We start from the raw sequence: 21,288 nt of genomic DNA on the forward strand, positions 1-21,288 counted from the left end.
AGTATGGTTACAGCTCTATACATTTAGTTAAGTGATGCCCACATAGAGCATGTTCTGTGACTTAACAATGATGTAATAAAGCAACTTTTTGTGTACATATGTAGATTTTCAAATAATCTTACCTGATGCTATTAATGAAGCACAAAGAAAATTGATTCCGTAGTATAATTAGCCTATAACAGTTGCTAAAATCTACATTAGATCAATCCACCCTTGTTAAGCAATTAATATTATATTCTAAATATAAAATAGCACAACTGATAGTTAATAAGTTATTTACTCTTTCTTCATATGTTGCAGGTATTCATCTTCGAAACATTCCATTGTTTGGGCCTTACCCTGTTAGTTTTTGGTGTGTTTCCCAATCTTTATGTCATCCATGCTGCCATGTTGGCTAGTTGTGTGTGTTTTCTACCGTCGATTTTTCAGTTAATTTCACGCAATAAAAGTGAAAAAACAGTTGCAGTTAAAATTATTATTGATCTAATATGCATTTTTGCTCAAGGAAGTGGTCTTGTAATATTTTTCTTTGCAAAAGAACAAACAGAAGTAATAAAAGGAAATAAATGGATTCTGCCGTTTGCACTATTTTTAACCTCATTTCATTGGTGGGAAAATTTCGTCAATAAAAATTCTCAATTTAAATGCATGCAAACGTTAGCGAATGTAAAAAATGATTTACGAAAATGCAAATATTTAATTTCTCTATTCATTTCATTGTGGAAAATTGTCTTAACATTGGCCATCATTTTAACTGTTTGTAGTATAAATTCTATAGACGTAAAATCTTTATTTACAAAATTTAAAAGTGGCTTTGAAGATGTACAAAATAACATTACTAGAACAATATATTCGGGAGATAATTCGTATTTAATATCAAGTTCTTCAAGTATTTCTTCCTCATCAGAAAGGTATGCTTCATCAGATGGTATGTTACCTGTTTATGTCACTGTATTGCACGTACTCAGTTGCTGGTTATGTTATATCTCAGCCAAATTTGCTTGTCGAACCTGCATACAAGGTTTTGGTTTCTCATTACCATTATATTTAACAACACCCACGTGCTTATTCCTGATCGTTTTCAGCTGCAAGCAAAAACTAATAAACAGTTGTTATATGAATTTTCTATCCAATTATGCATTTTGGACATGTGCTAAAAATGATTTATATTTTTATGTGATTAATGTGTTTGGAGCATTGTGGATTGCTTGGTTCTTATCTCAAATGTGGATTACAATACACGTTTGGACTCCAAAATCTGAAAGATTGGCATCTACAGAAAAGTAAGTCAAGTATAAAATTAGTTGCAAATTCTTAATGTAAGATAAGTTTTACTAGTATACTTTTACAGGTTATTTGTTAATTCAATGTACTGTGGCGTTATTATGGATCATTCATTACTGTTAAACAGAAGAAAGCATGACGATGATGATGATCAAGAATATAAGGCGATGGTATGTATCCATTTTGTTTTCAATGTATTTTAAGATTGTACAGACGTTGAAGCACATTTTTCGTCGTTATGATGTATTCATTAAGTTCAAATGCATTTGAGTACATAGGCGAAGACGCAACAAAACTATGTTTCAACAGTTTCTGGAGTTGTGGAAGGCTACAACCAGGGTGCCCGTACATTGGGGCACTTGCCTATTCTTTTTTCCTAATCCTCAAGAGTATCCAAAAATTTCATGATCAACAAACAACAAAAAATTCATTACTTCTAAACTATTCTGCAAATATAAAAGAAACTAATAAAGGATATTTGCCCATTGTCCCATGCAATTATTTTTATATAGTTATTTATTCGTCGTATGTTGAATAAACACATCCTTGTTTCCAAGGCCATGTTAGCTTGAGTGCAATTAGTGCCACTTTGTGAGCGTTCTGATCCGATTTTGAATCGTAGAGTTTGAAGCTTGTTGCGTAACTTACGATGCTCGTTTTTATAGTTTGTGCCCCCTATGTTTTTTATAGTCTGAGGTCGCTGCTGGCTACAACAATGCAACGACATTTTTGTATTATGACCAGGATTGGTAGTGCGACCTGCGACAATTCCGTCGCCGATCATCATATTGTGCGAGAGGATTTTTGCCTTAGGACTGGTTCTATATTTCCAACCGTAAAGGCAGGTAAAAGAGGCCATTACGAAAATTTTGCTTAAGTGTTGACAGCACTGATTATTCTTACACTAGAACTCATTTCATGCAGTACTCGTGCCGTTCTCTGTGGACTATGAGAGCACAAATAACACCGATCTTACAACGTCCATAAAGCAAAATGCTCAAATACATATTGGTTTTTTCTGGCAACAATTATGTCCTGAGTACATGCTTACTGACGACGTAACTGTTGCTGGCAGAGAGGTAATGAGAAAAAAGGTGATTTAACAATTTGTCTCAGAGTTTAATAGAGGATCACAAAACTTTTCCACTTGCACAGTTTTACTGTAATTTATTATAAAAAAAATTATTAATTAATAGGAAACACCAAATCAATCGGTAGAAATTGATGCGTATTATGATCACATAAATGATGTGAATACTGAAAGTACTACAAGGATATATGCTTGTGCTACTATGTGGCATGAAACCAAAGACGAAATGAGTCAATTGTTAAAATCTTTATTCAGGTAAAATTTTAAGATAAATGAAAACAAAATATCAGAAAAACTTTTGAGTAATTAAATATTAAATTATTCAGAATGGACGAAGATCAATGCGCGAGAAGAAATGCCATAAAATTTCTACAAGTACGTGATGTCGACTATTATGAATTTGAAGGTAGATTATAATTAATAAAAATTATTAAATTATTTTTTAAAAATAAAATATTAATTTCTACAAATTTTAAAATATATTTTTAATAAAATTTTTTTTGTCTAATTCACATTTTAAATTTGTAGCTCATATATTTTTTGATGATGCTTTCGAAGAAAGTGAAGAAAATGAAGATTATATGGTTATTAATCAGTTTGTTCGATTGCTAATTAGAGAAATTGATAATGCTGCAAGGTAAGTAGGCCTATCAAAAACTATAAAACTGAGCATACAGGTGAATATAAATTAAGATGCAATTTCAATATTGAAGTTTTGCACTGTCAAGTTTTTCTTAAATGTGCCTATCAGTGGCCGGATTAGAGTGGATAAAATTACTGAAGGTCATGGGTTAACGCCTGACAATTAGCTGGGCGCGTGTTTTTTGAGTTTTCTTTGAATATTTACTACACAAATAAGGGGTCAGTTTATCGTAGAAAATTCTTCTGGGAGGCACTCTTCTTTGGCAGATCGACCAAGGAGTGTTAATTAAATCTGACAAGCATGAAGGCTATTGAATAGATCGAAATGTATGCCACATCACTCGTGGAAGCCATGTTGAACATTTTTCTAGAAAAACTTGAATGTTCATAGTTTAAAGTGGGCCTAACCTATAGCAAAATTTCGTCAGTTTATATCTTAAATACATAAATGTAGACGACTGAATTTTCATACAGCCTGTATATTTTAATTTGTATACACTTGTATCTATTTATTTATTAATTTCTCTGTATAAGTTTAAGTTTTGAAATTATATAATTCGATATTATATATTATGTAGCACGGTACATGAATGTGAAGTCCAGTTACTACCACCAAAAGTAATTCCAACTCCTTACGGAGGGAGATTAGTTTGGATGATGCCTGGAAGCAATAAACTGATCGTTCATTTGAAAGATAAATCAAAAATACGACATAAGAAACGATGGAGTCAAGTATGTTACATTTTTATATAACGATAACTTTGATTTATATATAATGCGCATAGTACAATACGAAATCATCAACGTTTATTAATTAAACACTATAATACTAATAAGATTTTAAAATTACAATCATGCTTTTTAACGAATATTTATACTGTTTATTGATTTAAGTCGCGTGTAGATTGATGTACTTGAGTGCACTACTTTCTCTGGAATTTATAAACACTAAAAATTATATTTATACTTTTCGAACAGGTTATGTATATGTACTATTTATTGGGTGCTGGCATTATGGAGTTAAATATAGATTCACATCGCAAGAGTCAACGTGCCGAAAATACTTACATTCTAGCACTTGATGGCGATATCAACTTTCGTCCCTTTGCCGTTCAGTTGTTGGTAGATTTAATGAAAAAGAATCCAGTGCTTGGAGCTGCGTGCGGTAGAATCCATCCTGTAGGATCAGGTAAATTTAAAATTTCATAACGTTATTTTAGATAAAGAGATAACTAAATTCTGATTTTTGAAGGTCTTATGGTCTGGTATCAAAAGTTTGAATACGCTATTGGTCATTGGTTACAAAAAGCAACTGAACATATGATAGGTTGTGTTCTATGCAGTCCTGGATGCTTCTCATTATTTCGAGCTAAAGCACTTATGGATGATAATGTGATGAGAAAATATAATAGCATGTCGGAAGAAGCGAGGCATTATGTTCAATACGATCAAGGTTGTAGAACATTAAAAAACTTTTATTAAAAATCTTTAGATTTTTGACATTTTTAATATCGATTTTGTAATTTAGGCGAAGACAGATGGTTATGCACTCTGTTGTTGCAAAGGGGTTATAAAGTCGAATATTGTGCTGCTTCAGATGCTTACACTCATTGTCCAGAAGGGTTTGGAGAATTTTATAACCAACGTCGAAGATGGGCACCATCGACAATGGCAAACATTATGGATTTATTAGCTAGTTACAAGCACACAATTGCGATCAATAATAACATTTCTACACCTTATATGATGTATCAGCTAATGCTGATGATAGGAAGTATTCTTGGTCCTAGTACCATATTTCTTATGTTAGTTGGTGCCATGGTTGCAGCATTCAGGATTCCTAATATTGAAGCATTACTAGCAAACCTTATACCTATAACATTATTTATTCTTATATGTTTCTTCACGAAAAATGATTTTCAGGTAATATAATTTTATTTCATTTTTTTAAATTAAAATGTAAGATAAGTGATATTTTAAATACGATTTGCTATTTTATAGATTTTGGTCGCTCAAATATTAAGTGCATTATATGCTTTACTGATGATGGCCGTATTAGTAGGAACAGCAGTTCAACTAGTGGAAGATGGACCATCTTCTCCTTCAGCCATTTTCCTTATAGCACTAACTGCAAGTTTTGTTATCTCTGCCATTTTCCATCCTCAAGAATTCTTCTGCCTCTTTCATGGAGTTTTGTATTTTTTAAGTGTACCTTCCATGTATCTTTTTTTAATTTTATATTCTTTGATTAATTTAAACAATGTGTCTTGGGGTACAAGAGAAATTAAAAAGAGGGAAACAAAAACTGAACTCGAAGCACAAGCCATTCAAATAAAAGAAATAAAAAAGAAATCAGCTTTTGGTTGGCTTCCAAATTTTGGATTTGGTAACAAAAATCAAGAAGAAGACGGTGGCATCTCTTGCAGCCTATCAAATCTTTTTAAGTGCATGTTTTGCACCTATCCAAAAGTAAATGATGAAAAATATCAGTTAATAAAGATATCAGATCAGCTTGATTATATAAACACGCAATTATTAAACGTGGAAACAAAATTAGAAAGAGCAAGAAATCCAGCTTTTCGCAGAAAATCGAGTCTTGGTCGAAAAGTTTTATCATCATTAAAAGAAGAAGAGGAAGAAGAAGAAGAAGAAGAAAGAGATGGCGATGATGATGTGTTTGAAACTGAAGAAAATATCGAATCAAATGTTGAAGAGAATGATAATTTCGATGTCAAAGTCGATAAGAAATGTTATGGTAAGAAGATTCTTAATATTTTTTTTACTGTTTTATTTTTCGAATAGTAATTTATAATTATTTAAATAGGTGAAAAAAGAGACGATTTAATTAATCCATATTGGATAGAAGATAAGGATTTAAAGCATTGTAATGTTGTAAACTTAAACAAATCAGAAATTCAATTTTGGTTCGAACTCATACGAAAATATCTTTATCCAATTGAACAAAACAAGGCTCGCGAAGAAAAAGTGACTTCTGAGCTCAATGAACTTCGAAATAAAGTTGTATTCACATTTTTAATGATGAATTCTATATTTATATTAGTTGTATTTCTTCTTCAAGTAAACAAGAAAGATTTACATTTAAAATGGCCAATTGGCATGAAATATACTATTACCTACGTTGTAAGTTCTAGGCAAGTGAGAATACAAGAACATTCTTTAGAAATCGATCCAATTGGTATTGTATTTGTTAGTTTCTTCGCTATTATTTTAATAATCCAATTTATTGGAATGCTCTTTCATCGTTTGGGTACAATGACTCATATATTAGCATCTGAAGAACTTCGCTTCTGTTTGAAAAAATTTGAAAATATCAGCGATGAAGCATATGTTGATAAAAATGGCGTCCAGATTGCTCGAGAAATCGCTCAATTGCATGGTATCAATGGTGATGAAACCGAAATAAAAGAAGAAAGCAAACAGAGGGACGTTACAAAGAGAGACACTATTATTGCTTTAGAAAACAGAAAAAGCAAGAAACAAAATATAAAAACATTAGATGCAGCATTTTGGAAAAGGATGACCATTATATCATCTGAGAAACCAGAAAGTAAGTTGAGTTTAGTTAAGTTTTATATTACATTAGAAAAGTGATATGATATTAGAATGAAAATAGATATAAGGATGAGTTCAAGAAACAAGCAGCTAACTAAGCAAACCAATGATGTAGTTAGTTTCATATGAAACAGCTTATATCATTGATTTGCTTACTTGACTGTTTGTTTATTGAACTTTCGCTTCATTTTGTCCATGAAATTAAATTATAAAATCAAAGAATCAATTACATTAAATTTCTTATACTAATATAAAGATTATATAGCATGCTAAGGCTCGTATATTTAAACTATTATAAAATTAAATACAGTAAAACCTGTCCAAAACAAAACCTGAATAAAACGGAAACTGTCTAAACGAGAGCGATTTTCTACGTTTAAAGAAAATCTCTTCAAAACGGAAACCAAACCTGCCAAACCGGAAAATATATTTGTTATCGTTTGATTCCGATTTACGCAGGTTTTACTGTAATTTTTATGATTTTAAATTTAAAACTTGTGGACAGTTTGCTTAGACTTAAATAAAATAATTCCTGTAATTGTTTTTAGCTTCTCCCTTATTAAAAAATCTAAGAAAATTAAGTGAAAGAAGAGGAACGTTTAAAGTCCTTGAAAATAGGAAAAAATCAGTCATCGATGAAATGAGAAGAAAAAGTACAATTCGTTGGGAAGGAAACGAAATGGGCGATTACGAAGCAATGATGAAGTTAACTAAAGAATTTTCCCAAAATAATGGAAGGTTAACATCACAAAGTGAAGGAGGAATTTATAATGAAGCATTCGATGAAGAAAGTTTCTAAATTCGTGTTAAAATAATCTCTAGGAAAATTATCATCTAATTTAACATGTTATTAACGTCTTGTAAAATTCGTATTTTTAAATAGATGCAAGTTTCATCAATAATTTGATTATATTTTAAATGTTAATTCATTAACAGTTTATACAGTTAAAACAAATATGTACTGTACATAATATTTAATTATTCTATGAAGGGCGAAATGATTAACATAGAAAGAGCAAACTCTTTCTTTCTGCTGTGACTAAAATGTTTGGAATCAACTTGTGTTTAATTAATAGAGAATTGAATGCCGATTCTAAAAATTCCCTTAATTACATCAATATTTTAAATAAAATGCAAGAAAAGATTTAAAAAACTGCCTTTCCAAAGTATGTCCTCTGCAGCAGAGCAGTTAATAATTTATATATTTAATAATATAAATGAAATTACATATTAATTTTATAATCATATAAATATGTGTTTAAATATCTGCAAAACATGACAAAATGTTGATTTGATTTATCATTTGTTCTTAAAATAAAATGTCAGAAGCAATGGTGGTTTTGATATGAGACCCTTTTTAACATAACTTTATAAGATATAAAGCCTGTATACACGATATTATACATGATCTAGGAGGTTAGCAGTGCAATTTGGCCCATTTTTCATATTCACAGGTGCCTCAAAAATATCCGTTACAAATTCTTCAATTCATTGTATTTCTTGTGTGCTAAGAAAATCATTTATTTATTTTTAAATCAAATTTTATCATTTAAAAATACAATTTTTAACGATTTTTTGGAGGTTTCAGTAAAATAAGTAGCTGGGCTTCTTTCCATCTTTGAGAGCGCCTAATCTAGATTCCTAGGTAATAAGACTTTCCGGGACCTCTACACGTAAATGGGTTTAGGTACCAAGAATGGAAGTTCCTCTACATAATTTTATAACATTATAAGCTAACAAAGTCTAATTGTAGTTATACAATTATTTATTATGATATAAAATTGCAACGGTAAATTCTTTAATTATTTTCCAATTTCGGAATGTTCTAGGCACGTGGCTCATGTACTGTACCTAGTAGGAAATTCGGCACTATCGACATATTTGGGGCCTCGAAAAGTGAAAATCTGTATCTATTGGGTTTTTGTATTATAATCGCAATTTTCTATATTCGTATTCAATGTATTTAATAAATATATTGAAGAATTATCTAAAAGAATTATTCACAGATGTATTTTATAACTGTTTAATAAAAATTTTTAAATAAAATAAATTAAGCTTATTCTTTAACACCTAAATTACCATGCCAATTACCATGCCGAATGTAACATTATTAGTGGTAAAAATATAACAAAGTTCGTTATTTTTTTTATCCTACATAAAAACATAGTTTAACGTTACAAGTATCCTTATTATAAAATCATATAGTAAATTAAAAATATTCTCTAAAACAATGAAAAAGTTAACAAATGATCAATCAAATATCAATCAGTCTTCACTAGTCAAAAAAATCAACTGAACTATATGGCCCTGTCCAAAAATAAATAAATAGATATATACAAGACAAACCTCTCCCGAAAACTTCTTCGGGTTATTTCGACTGCCCAGATTCTATGCTGAATATCGTAGAACGTTAGGTTCACACCGTAAATGCCTTGGTCATCCGGTCTTAAAATCCCATTATTGGTAATGTAGGTTTGGTTTTTTGGTATATGGTAACTCAACACATGGATGATCTGCCGAGAGAAGAAACTTTGAATGCTGCCGGAGGTTCTTTTATGGAAAAGTGATCCATATTTAAGTGCTACTAATGTGAAGAAAACCCAAAAAACACTACATGGCCAGCCCGTTGGCGATGCGCGAACCCACGACCAGTATTCAGTGGTTTTATCTACTCCGTCACTGGTTGGCTACTATCGGTAATATAAAAAAATAAAGAAATGATTTGCATAACTTTCCCGGCTATTATATTTTATTTTTAAAATCACTTTTTAATTATTAATCATAATAAATAAATAAAATTATATGTGGCATCATCTATTATGAGTTTTTGTTATAAAAACTTTATATATTTTTTAATTCTTATAAAATAGCAAAGAACTTAATTTTGAGGGCAGAGATGAGTTTTATAAAACTCTATAAATGCTAACAAGAAAAATCTTCATCAAGTGCAAGCCCACGTGAGATATGACACGTGACCATCCTCTATCTCCCCTCCTCGCCTTTTCATTACCAAATTTAATAACATTAATGCTCCTTATACACAAGCAACCTTGCCAAATTTCGTTTCTTAATCTTCACCCCATCCTGAGATATTAATCAAAATAGACGCCAACACACACATACCATACATACATAGCCACGGAATTTTTGTCTTTTTTTTTCTAACTTTTTTGGTTTCGGGAGTCTCAAAACGTGGAGATTTGCAAAAAAACTCCGAGGATCAAATTTGACACGATTCCATTAGTATGTATACCAGTAGCGTGCGGTGACATTTGATGATAGGGAAGTTGTGTTCCATAAAAATTATAAACAAATACTGGAAATGACAAAAATAAACAGTTTATTTATTTTAATTCTAAAATAGATACATAAAAGATACAAGAAGTTGTTTATGAAGACAATCGCACAATATGTATTTATATTTTAGAAAATACAAGGGAAGCGGCGCTTCCACAGCTTGCGTGGACCGCACGCCACTGATGTATACATAACAGCCGGGAAAGTAAAAGGTCTTTTAAAGCTTACTGATCAGACACCGGACGGCCGAATCAATAAGCCTACCGCTCTGGGAGATCCAGAATCGAATCCAGGCGAACAATTCAATCGAATCCAGGCGAATCCNTTTATCTTATGGAGGGCTTATTAAACCTACTGATGAATGGCTAGCAAAAATTATAGAATGGAATAAATATTTCGAAATATATCACGATGAATCGTATAAAAAAGGCCCCGGAGTTGTACAGAATTAGTCAGTGGAAACAGTTTTACCTTTTACTTTAATAAAAGATTTTTGTAAATTAAGAACTATAATAAGAATTAATTATAGAAATCTTAAACAAGAAAACTATAAAATATTGAAAAGAATGCCTTCTGAAAATGGTGATTGTCGAAAAAAAATTAAAAAGTTAAGTAAGATAATCACATATTAAAAAGTATAGCTCATTAATTTGTTAAATAAATATTAGACAAAAGACTTGTAAATTTATTGACGTACAGTACACTTATTAAATCCGAAAATTCTACAGTAGTTTACATTTAGTAGTAATTTAATAATTAATTAAGAAATGATTTAATATTTTATCGTATTTTGTTATTTGAAAGGTCTGTGATGTTGAAGTAGAAGACTTGCTGTGACGTCACATAGATCCAAGGTCATGCTAACAAATATACGGGATCTGGCCATCCTTGTAGTTTAAAGTCCTTGCATCGGGCTAAGTTATAATTTAAAAAAAAAAAAACCTTTTTGCCGAAAGTCCAAAATTTAAATAATTTTTTATAAACTTAAAAAGATGTATTAATATAAATTAATATATATATAATATGATAAAAATATTGACAAGTTTTTAAATTTATATCGCAAAAAAAAAATTAAAATTTTGGCTCTAAACTGGCGATATTCGTCACTCAAGAATCTGCAATTTGGCATTTAAATAGCAACAGTGAAACAGCCGAGATGTCAAGTCAAAATCAAACGACCAGATGAAACGTCGACAAAAAATTTATAAAACAATAAGTAATTATTCAAATTTATAATATTAATATTAATATTAAAAATCTAGAATATAAATCTAATTATTTATTAAAAAGAATAATAATTAACTACCGAGAAAACGTGGAATATTTCTATAATTACTTTCAAATATATTAGAATTAGGAGATAAAATCCGCATTATTTGAAAAATGTACACGTGTACGACGAATAATTGTACAAAAGAATTCAATATTTAAATGATTTCTACATTCTCCATTGAGAAATCATTTAAAATATTTACCATATTTCATTTCCATTCTTCATCACTGATAATGGAATTTATAAATTAAAAATGACATATTCTATGTAAATTAATGGATAAACCTTATATTAAATCGCATGTCTATCGAAATAACAGGTAAATAAATAAATAAAAGTTAAATTTGGAAGGTAATGGGGTCGGCTGCAGTTCTAAATTAGGTGGTTGTGACCTTATCGAAGCAGTAGACTGTGCCCGTAGAAGTAAAAAGAAAAGTGAAAGGAACCGGCAGTCTGCATGTGACCCTTTGTGAGATATAACAGTGTAGTATATAGATATACTGATTCCAAAAGACTTTTGAGCCGTTGCCCCCTTGGTTTCGTTAACTTATAACCACGTGACCCATTTTTCCATGTGTGAGAAAGACTTGGAAATATTAGAAAAACTTCTCCGTAAATCTCACACTGTGTTCGTATCTTACATTGTTTGCTACATCTGGAAATCAATGTTTCTTACTCATTTTAACAGAGGAGAGAAAAGGTTGTTGGTGAACCAAACTTTGCATGCTGTTGCCCACTTTGGAAACCACTGCACTAGTAGTCAATGCTATGGTGTTTCTGATATTTTATGAACTTTAGTTGTTGCTAGTAAATTGGAAAACAGTTGAGTTTCAGCATTGTTTTGAGAAATTTCTGGATTTTTTTTAACTTTAAAATTTTACCCCATTTTTGAGTTTCTTCAAAATTCCAGATAGGCTGATTTTTTGGGTGTGGGGCTATATCTTGCAAAAGGTCACGTGTGATGTAGTCCTGTGTTTGTGTTTTACAGTTTTACTAGTTTTTATTTTATTTACACTCATTTTTACATTCTGGTTTTAATAATATACAAAGTTTTAATTTTTATATATTATTTTATACATTTATATAATTTATAGTGCAATTCATTTTTATTTTCAAGCCAATCCAGATTTTATATCTCAATAACAGAATTTTAAATGTACTCTTCTTTTTCTTGAAAAATATTGTAGACATCGACCAAAACAAACTGATGACAGGCATGGCCCAAAATGCATTTTTGTTGAAAACAATAAAAATGACTCTCCTTTAAAAAAGTATGATGGATCTGTAATATCTAATTATCACACTACAGAAACTTCGAATCAAAAGCTAATACAAAAACCATTGTTCTTTTGACTTTTTTTGACATCTGGTAAAACTGTTAGCATTGTTTAGCGATGTACTGTACTGTACTTATATTTCTGTGGTTCTGAATGAGGCAAAGATGGTTTGAATAATTTTGTTATAATTAATTTATAATTTGTTAGATTTTATTCAAATTAAAGATAGTACTTGAATAATAATAATTAAAACTTATATTATTTGTTTTTTTAAGGGAGATGTATGTTTAGGACATTTTCAATAATTTTTGCTCTTGAAGCAAAGCTAAGAACAGTGCTGATGTACTGTACTTATATTTACATAAACATAATGATACCATTTTAGTTAGTATCTTTGCCAATTTGGCACCCAATGGCCCTGTAGCCTATATACTATAAACAAAAACCAAATTAATCCAGATAAACTTCATATAACTCAAAACAGAAAAACCTTTGAATGTTTAATGAACAAATATTTTCCACTCCTGGTTTGTGTTCTAGAACCTGAACCATTTAAGGTGGTAGAAATATTCACTAAAAATTATTGGTACTGTACATTATCAATGTTTTTTGTTTTGAATTGCTTTGATTGTTTGGGTTGGTGAAACTCATAACATGCTTGCTGAAAAGGTCTTTTTAGTGCCTACTCTTATGGTGGAAGAGTTAAAGAAAATTGTAATAAGGTTTTTTTTATCTTTGTTGATTTAAATTTCTTTTGGCTTTGATGATATTTTTAATTAAATAGCATACGTCATTAAACATGTATGTGGTATGTATTAGGGTTTCTGAAACGGGATTCCGGGATCCCGGTTTTTTTTAACCCGGGAAATATCCCGGGAAATTTTTTTTATCCCGGGAAATCCCGCAAATTTCTTAAAAATTCNGTCTAATTCACATTTTAAATTTGTAGCTCATATATTTTTTGATGATGCTTTCGAAGAAAGTGAAGAAAATGAAGATTATATGGTTATTAATCAGTTTGTTCGATTGCTAATTAGAGAAATTGATAATGCTGCAAGGTAAGTAGGCCTATCAAAAACTATAAAACTGAGCATACAGGTGAATATAAATTAAGATGCAATTTCAATATTGAAGTTTTGCACTGTCAAGTTTTTCTTAAATGTGCCTATCAGTGGCCGGATTAGAGTGGATAAAATTACTGAAGGTCATGGGTTAACGCCTGACAATTAGCTGGGCGCGTGTTTTTTGAGTTTTCTTTGAATATTTACTACACAAATAAGGGGTCAGTTTATCGTAGAAAATTCTTCTGGGAGGCACTCTTCTTTGGCAGATCGACCAAGGAGTGTTAATTAAATCTGACAAGCATGAAGGCTATTGAATAGATCGAAATGTATGCCACATCACTCGTGGAAGCCATGTTGAACATTTTTCTAGAAAAACTTGAATGTTCATAGTTTAAAGTGGGCCTAACCTATAGCAAAATTTCGTCAGTTTATATCTTAAATACATAAATGTAGACGACTGAATTTTCATACAGCCTGTATATTTTAATTTGTATACACTTGTATCTATTTATTTATTAATTTCTCTGTATAAGTTTAAGTTTTGAAATTATATAATTCGATATTATATATTATGTAGCACGGTACATGAATGTGAAGTCCAGTTACTACCACCAAAAGTAATTCCAACTCCTTACGGAGGGAGATTAGTTTGGATGATGCCTGGAAGCAATAAACTGATCGTTCATTTGAAAGATAAATCAAAAATACGACATAAGAAACGATGGAGTCAAGTATGTTACATTTTTATATAACGATAACTTTGATTTATATATAATGCGCATAGTACAATACGAAATCATCAACGTTTATTAATTAAACACTATAATACTAATAAGATTTTAAAATTACAATCATGCTTTTTAACGAATATTTATACTGTTTATTGATTTAAGTCGCGTGTAGATTGATGTACTTGAGTGCACTACTTTCTCTGGAATTTATAAACACTAAAAATTATATTTATACTTTTCGAACAGGTTATGTATATGTACTATTTATTGGGTGCTGGCATTATGGAGTTAAATATAGATTCACATCGCAAGAGTCAACGTGCCGAAAATACTTACATTCTAGCACTTGATGGCGATATCAACTTTCGTCCCTTTGCCGTTCAGTTGTTGGTAGATTTAATGAAAAAGAATCCAGTGCTTGGAGCTGCGTGCGGTAGAATCCATCCTGTAGGATCAGGTAAATTTAAAATTTCATAACGTTATTTTAGATAAAGAGATAACTAAATTCTGATTTTTGAAGGTCTTATGGTCTGGTATCAAAAGTTTGAATACGCTATTGGTCATTGGTTACAAAAAGCAACTGAACATATGATAGGTTGTGTTCTATGCAGTCCTGGATGCTTCTCATTATTTCGAGCTAAAGCACTTATGGATGATAATGTGATGAGAAAATATAATAGCATGTCGGAAGAAGCGAGGCATTATGTTCAATACGATCAAGGTTGTAGAACATTAAAAAACTTTTATTAAAAATCTTTAGATTTTTGACATTTTTAATATCGATTTTGTAATTTAGGCGAAGACAGATGGTTATGCACTCTGTTGTTGCAAAGGGGTTATAAAGTCGAATATTGTGCTGCTTCAGATGCTTACACTCATTGTCCAGAAGGGTTTGGAGAATTTTATAACCAACGTCGAAGATGGGCACCATCGACAATGGCAAACATTATGGATTTATTAGCTAGTTACAAGCACACAATTGCGATCAATAATAACATTTCTACACCTTATATGATGTATCAGCTAATGCTGATGATAGGAAGTATTCTTGGTCCTAGTACCATATTTCTTATGTTAGTTGGTGCCATGGTTGCAGCATTCAGGATTCCTAATATTGAAGCATTACTAGCAAACCTTATACCTATAACATTATTTATTCTTATATGTTTCTTCACGAAAAATGATTTTCAGGTAATATAATTTTATTTCATTTTTTTAAATTAAAATGTAAGATAAGTGATATTTTAAATACGATTTGCTATTTTATAGATTTTGGTCGCTCAAATATTAAGTGCATTATATGCTTTACTGATGATGGCCGTATTAGTAGGAACAGCAGTTCAACTAGTGGAAGATGGACCATCTTCTCCTTCAGCCATTTTCCTTATAGCACTAACTGCAAGTTTTGTTATCTCTGCCATTTTCCATCCTCAAGAATTCTTCTGCCTCTTTCATGGAGTTTTGTATTTTTTAAGTGTACCTTCCATGTATCTTTTTTTAATTTTATATTCTTTGATTAATTTAAACAATGTGTCTTGGGGTACAAGAGAAATTAAAAAGAGGGAAACAAAAACTGAACTCGAAGCACAAGCCATTCAAATAAAAGAAATAAAAAAGAAATCAGCTTTTGGTTGGCTTCCAAATTTTGGATTTGGTAACAAAAATCAAGAAGAAGACGGTGGCATCTCTTGCAGCCTATCAAATCTTTTTAAGTGCATGTTTTGCACCTATCCAAAAGTAAATGATGAAAAATATCAGTTACTAAAGATATCAGATCAGCTTGATTATATAAACACGCAATTATTAAACGTGGAAACAAAATTAGAAAGAGCAAGAAATCCAGCTTTTCGCAGAAAATCGAGTCTTGGTCGAAAAGTTTTATCATCATTAAAAGAAGAAGAAGAAGAAGAAGAAGAAGAAGAAAGAGATGGCGATGATGATGTGTTTGAAACTGAAGAAAATATCGAATCAAATGTTGAAGAGAATGATAATTTCGATGTCAAAGTCGATAAGAAATGTTATGGTAAGAAGATTCTTAATATTTTTTTTACTGTTTTATCTTTCGAATAGTAATTTATAATTATTTAAATAGGTGAAAAAAGAGACGATTTAATTAATCCATATTGGATAGAAGATAAGGATTTAAAGCATTGTAATGTTGTAAACTTAAACAAATCAGAAATTCAATTTTGGTTCGAACTCATACGAAAATATCTTTATCCAATTGAACAAAACAAGGCTCGCGAAGAAAAAGTGACTTCTGAGCTCAATGAACTTCGAAATAAAGTTGTATTCACATTTTTAATGATGAATTCTATATTTATATTAGTTGTATTTCTTCTTCAAGTAAACAAGAAAGATTTACATTTAAAATGGCCAATTGGCATGAAATATACTATTACCTACGTTGTAAGTTCTAGGCAAGTGAGAATACAAGAACATTCTTTAGAAATCGATCCAATTGGTATTGTATTTGTTAGTTTCTTCGCTATTATTTTAATAATCCAATTTATTGGAATGCTCTTTCATCGTTTGGGTACAATGACTCATATATTAGCATCTGAAGAACTTCGCTTCTGTTTGAAAAAATTTGAAAATATCAGCGATGAAGCATATGTTGATAAAAATGGCGTCCAGATTGCTCGAGAAATCGCTCAATTGCATGGTATCAATGGTGATGAAACCGAAATAAAAGAAGAAAGCAAACAGAGGGACGTTACAAAGAGAGACACTATTATTGCTTTAGAAAACAGAAAAAGCAAGAAACAAAATATAAAAACATTAGATGCAGCATTTTGGAAAAGGATGACCATTATATCATCTGAGAAACCAGAAAGTAAGTTGAGTTTAGTTAAGTTTTATATTACATTAGAAAAGTGATATGATATTAGAATGAAAATAGATATAAGGATGAGTTCAAGAAACAAGCAGCTAACTAAGCAAACCAATGATGTAGTTAGTTTCATATGAAACAGCTTATATCATTGATTTGCTTACTTGACTGTTTGTTTATTGAACTTTCGCTTCATTTTGTCCATGAAATTAAATTATAAAATCAAAGAATCAATTACATTAAATTTCTTATACTAATATAAAGATTATATAGCATGCTAAGGCTCGTATATTTAAACTATTATAAAATTAAATACAGTAAAACCTGTCCAAAACAAAACCTGAATAAAACGGAAACTGTCTAAACGAGAGCGATTTTCTACGTTTAAAGAAAATCTCTTCAAAACGGAAACCAAACCTGCCAAACCGGAAAATATATTTGTTATCGTTTGATTCCGATTTACGCAGGTTTTACTGTAATTTTTATGATTTTAAATTTAAAACTTGTGGACAGTTTGCTTAGACTTAAATAAAATAATTCCTGTAATTGTTTTTAGCTTCTCCCTTATTAAAAAATCTAAGAAAATTAAGTGAAAGAAGAGGAACGTTTAAAGTCCTTGAAAATAGGAAAAAATCAGTCATCGATGAAATGAGAAGAAAAAGTACAATTCGTTGGGAAGGAAACGAAATGGGCGATTACGAAGCAATGATGAAGTTAACTAAAGAATTTTCCCAAAATAATGGAAGGTTAACATCACAAAGTGAAGGAGGAATTTATAATGAAGCATTCGATGAAGAAAGTTTCTAAATTCGTGTTAAAATAATCTCTAGGAAAATTATCATCTAATTTAACATGTTATTAACGTCTTGTAAAATTCGTATTTTTAAATAAATGCAAGTTTCATCAATAATTTGATTATATTTTAAATGTTAATTCATTAACAGTTTATACAGTTAAAACAAATATGTACTGTACATAATATTTAATTATTCTATGAAGGGCGAAATGATTAACATAGAAAGAGCAAACTCTTTCTTTCTGCTGTGACTAAAATGTTTGGAATCAACTTGTGTTTAATTAATAGAGAATTGAATGCCGATTCTAAAAATTCCCTTAATTACATCAATATTTTAAATAAAATGCAAGAAAAGATTTAAAAAACTGCCTTTCCAAAGTATGTCCTCTGCAGCAGAGCAGTTAATAATTTATATATTTAATAATATAAATGAAATTACATATTAATTTTATAATCATATAAATATGTGTTTAAATATCTGCAAAACATGACAAAATGTTGATTTGATTTATCATTTGTTCTTAAAATAAAATGTCAGAAGCAATGGTGGTTTTGATATGAGACCCTTTTTAACATAACTTTATAAGATATAAAGCCTGTATACACGATATTATACATGATCTAGGAGGTTAGCAGTGCAATTTGGCCCATTTTTCATATTCACAGGTGCCTCAAAAATATCCGTTACAAATTCTTCAATTCATTGTATTTCTTGTGTGCTAAGAAAATCATTTATTTATTTTTAAATCAAATTTTATCATTTAAAAATACAATTTTTAACGATTTTTTGGAGGTTTCAGTAAAATAAGTAGCTGGGCTTCTTTCCATCTTTGAGAGCGCCTAATCTAGATTCCTAGGTAATAAGACTTTCCGGGACCTCTACACGTAAATGGGTTTAGGTACCAAGAATGGAAGTTCCTCTACATAATTTTATAACATTATAAGCTAACAAAGTCTAATTGTAGTTATACAATTATTTATTATGATATAAAATTGCAACGGTAAATTCTTTAATTATTTTCCAATTTCGGAATGTTCTAGGCACGTGGCTCATGTACTGTACCTAGTAGGAAATTCGGCACTATCGACATATTTGGGGCCTCGAAAAGTGAAAATCTGTATCTATTGGGTTTTTGTATTATAATCGCAATTTTCTATATTCGTATTCAATGTATTTAATAAATATATTGAAGAATTATCTAAAAGAATTATTCACAGATGTATTTTATAACTGTTTAATAAAAATTTTTAAATAAAATAAATTAAGCTTATTCTTTAACACCTAAATTACCATGCCAATTACCATGCCGAATGTAACATTATTAGTGGTAAAAATATAACAAAGTTCGTTATTTTTTTTATCCTACATAAAAACATAGTTTAACGTTACAAGTATCCTTATTATAAAATCATATAGTAAATTAAAAATATTCTCTAAAACAATGAAAAAGTTAACAAATGATCAATCAAATATCAATCAGTCTTCACTAGTCAAAAAAATCAACTGAACTATATGGCCCTGTCCAAAAATAAATAAATAGATATATACAAGACAAACCTCTCCCGAAAACTTCTTCGGGTTATTTCGACTGCCCAGATTCTATGCTGAATATCGTAGAACGTTAGGTTCACACCGTAAATGCCTTGGTCATCCGGTCTTAAAATCCCATTATTGGTAATGTAGGTTTGGTTTTTTGGTATATGGTAACTCAACACATGGATGATCTGCCGAGAGAAGAAACTTTGAATGCTGCCGGAGGTTCTTTTATGGAAAAGTGATCCATATTTAAGTGCTACTAATGTGAAGAAAACCCAAAAAACACTACATGGCCAGCCCGTTGGCGATGCGCGAACCCACGACCAGTATTCAGTGGTTTTATCTACTCCGTCACTGGTTGGCTACTATCGGTAATATAAAAAAATAAAGAAATGATTTGCATAACTTTCCCGGCTATTATATTTTATTTTTAAAATCACTTTTTAATTATTAATCATAATAAATAAATAAAATTATATGTGGCATCATCTATTATGAGTTTTTGTTATAAAAACTTTATATATTTTTTAATTCTTATAAAATAGCAAAGAACTTAATTTTGAGGGCAGAGATGAGTTTTATAAAACTCTATAAATGCTAACAAGAAAAATCTTCATCAAGTGCAAGCCCACGTGAGATATGACACGTGACCATCCTCTATCTCCCCTCCTCGCCTTTTCATTACCAAATTTAATAACATTAATGCTCCTTATACACAAGCAACCTTGCCAAATTTCGTTTCTTAATCTTCACCCCATCCTGAGATATTAATCAAAATAGACGCCAACACACACATACCATACATACATAGCCACGGAATTTTTGTCTTTTTTTTTCTAACTTTTTTGGTTTCGGGAGTCTCAAAACGTGGAGATTTGCAAAAAAACTCCGAGGATCAAATTTGACACGATTCCATTAGTATGTATACCAGTAGCGTGCGGTGACATTTGATGATAGGGAAGTTGTGTTCCATAAAAATTATAAACAAATACTGGAAATGACAAAAATAAACAGTTTATTTATTTTAATTCTAAAATAGATACATAAAAGATACAAGAAGTTGTTTATGAAGACAATCGCACAATATGTATTTATATTTTAGAAAATACAAGGGAAGCGGCGCTTCCACAGCTTGCGTGGACCGCACGCCACTGATGTATACATAACAGCCGGGAAAGTAAAAGGTCTTTTAAAGCTTACTGATCAGACACCGGACGGCCGAATCAATAAGCCTACCGCTCTGGGAGATCCAGAATCGAATCCAGGCGAACAATTCAATCGAATCCAGGCGAATCCAGGCCAACTTCTCCATGAGCGATATATCCAGAATATGTCAGGCTCTATCTGCACCATTGAGGGTTAGGAAACCCCTTCAATAAGTATGAAAAACAACCTTCTTAGTGGCAAAAAGAATTAAAAGCACATCGGGAAAAAACGCACATCGGGCTCAAGGACTATATACTACAAGGATAGCCAGATCCCTATTCTACAATGTTAGCCAGGAATGCCAAGTTAGTGACGTCACACGTGTCCTGACCTCTTTGTTTACCTAGAGCAGGGTGTGCACGTGTTTAGTTTTCGCTTTTAATATTCGTCCAATTTCGTGATTAACGAAGTGATTTATTTTAATATTTCTGTAATTGTTTTGTTTGACTAAATTTTTTATAAGGTAAGATGATTTAAATATAAGTCATTAAATATTTAAAGCTATATTTTTATGTTAGGTGAAGAACAAAATACTGAGTACTAGGTGTGCTGTGTATGGTTGCAATAATAACCTTCTTTTCTCAAATTGGAAGCAACCTGTTTACATCGGGTTTGATCAAAAAATGACACGAGAAATACTTTTAAAATTAATAGCAGAACTTTATTTACTATCGTATAATGTAGT

At 30.7% G+C, this 21,288-nt stretch overlaps 3 protein-coding genes across 7 annotated transcripts in view; all 3 read left to right on the forward strand.

Annotated features, from left to right (window-relative positions):
• The window catches only part of LOC111624303, a 29,054-nt gene extending 21,566 nt beyond the window's left edge, over positions 1-7,488 (forward strand). For all 4 annotated transcript variants that reach the window (XM_023367115.1, XM_023367116.1, XM_023367117.1 and 1 more), the window contains 12 exons: positions 301-1,283; positions 1,352-1,454; positions 2,481-2,629; positions 2,701-2,780; positions 2,903-3,011; positions 3,595-3,748; positions 3,995-4,205; positions 4,269-4,469; positions 4,545-4,939; positions 5,018-5,771; positions 5,841-6,584; positions 7,138-7,488. In XM_023367115.1, the coding sequence (XP_023222883.1) occupies positions 301-1,283; positions 1,352-1,454; positions 2,481-2,629; positions 2,701-2,780; positions 2,903-3,011; positions 3,595-3,748; positions 3,995-4,205; positions 4,269-4,469; positions 4,545-4,939; positions 5,018-5,771; positions 5,841-6,584; positions 7,138-7,388 (4,134 nt within the window). In that variant the 3' untranslated portion in view covers positions 7,389-7,488. The remainder of the gene's footprint in view (positions 1-300; positions 1,284-1,351; positions 1,455-2,480; positions 2,630-2,700; positions 2,781-2,902; positions 3,012-3,594; positions 3,749-3,994; positions 4,206-4,268; positions 4,470-4,544; positions 4,940-5,017; positions 5,772-5,840; positions 6,585-7,137) is intronic.
• A 3,511-nt stretch (positions 7,489-10,999) lies between these two features.
• Positions 11,000-21,288, forward strand: part of LOC111624305 (islet cell autoantigen 1-like) — a 36,106-nt gene continuing 25,817 nt past the window's right edge. Inside the window, exon 1 of one of the 2 annotated variants that reach the window (XM_023367119.1) lies at positions 11,000-11,102. The gene's annotated coding sequence lies outside the window, so the exon portion shown is untranslated. The remainder of the gene's footprint in view (positions 11,103-21,288) is intronic. The other variant, XM_023367120.1, reaches the window with a different exon arrangement.
• On the forward strand, positions 13,355-17,974 carry LOC111624304. The gene is made up of 8 exons (XM_023367118.1): positions 13,355-13,494; positions 14,078-14,231; positions 14,478-14,688; positions 14,752-14,952; positions 15,028-15,422; positions 15,501-16,254; positions 16,324-17,067; positions 17,621-17,974. The coding sequence occupies exons 1-8, from the start codon at positions 13,439-13,441 to the stop codon at positions 17,869-17,871; spliced, it is 2,766 nt and encodes a 921-aa protein (XP_023222886.1). The 5' UTR covers positions 13,355-13,438; the 3' UTR covers positions 17,872-17,974.

This window comes from Centruroides sculpturatus, unplaced genomic scaffold, assembly GCF_000671375.1.
Source record: "Centruroides sculpturatus isolate CEXI.00-Female unplaced genomic scaffold, Cexi_2.0 scaffold367, whole genome shotgun sequence".
NCBI classification, from domain to species: domain Eukaryota; kingdom Metazoa; phylum Arthropoda; class Arachnida; order Scorpiones; family Buthidae; genus Centruroides; species Centruroides sculpturatus.

Coding starts and splice junctions, on each gene's coding strand:
- LOC111624304 (XM_023367118.1), top strand. CDS start 13,439: ATGGTTATTAATCAGTTTGTTCGATTGCTAATTAGAGAAATTGATAAT. Junction 13,495..14,077: donor GAAATTGATAATGCTGCAAG/GTAAGTAGGCCT, acceptor TATATTATGTAG/CACGGTACATGAATGTGAAG. Junction 14,689..14,751: donor AATCCATCCTGTAGGATCAG/GTAAATTTAAAA, acceptor TGATTTTTGAAG/GTCTTATGGTCTGGTATCAA.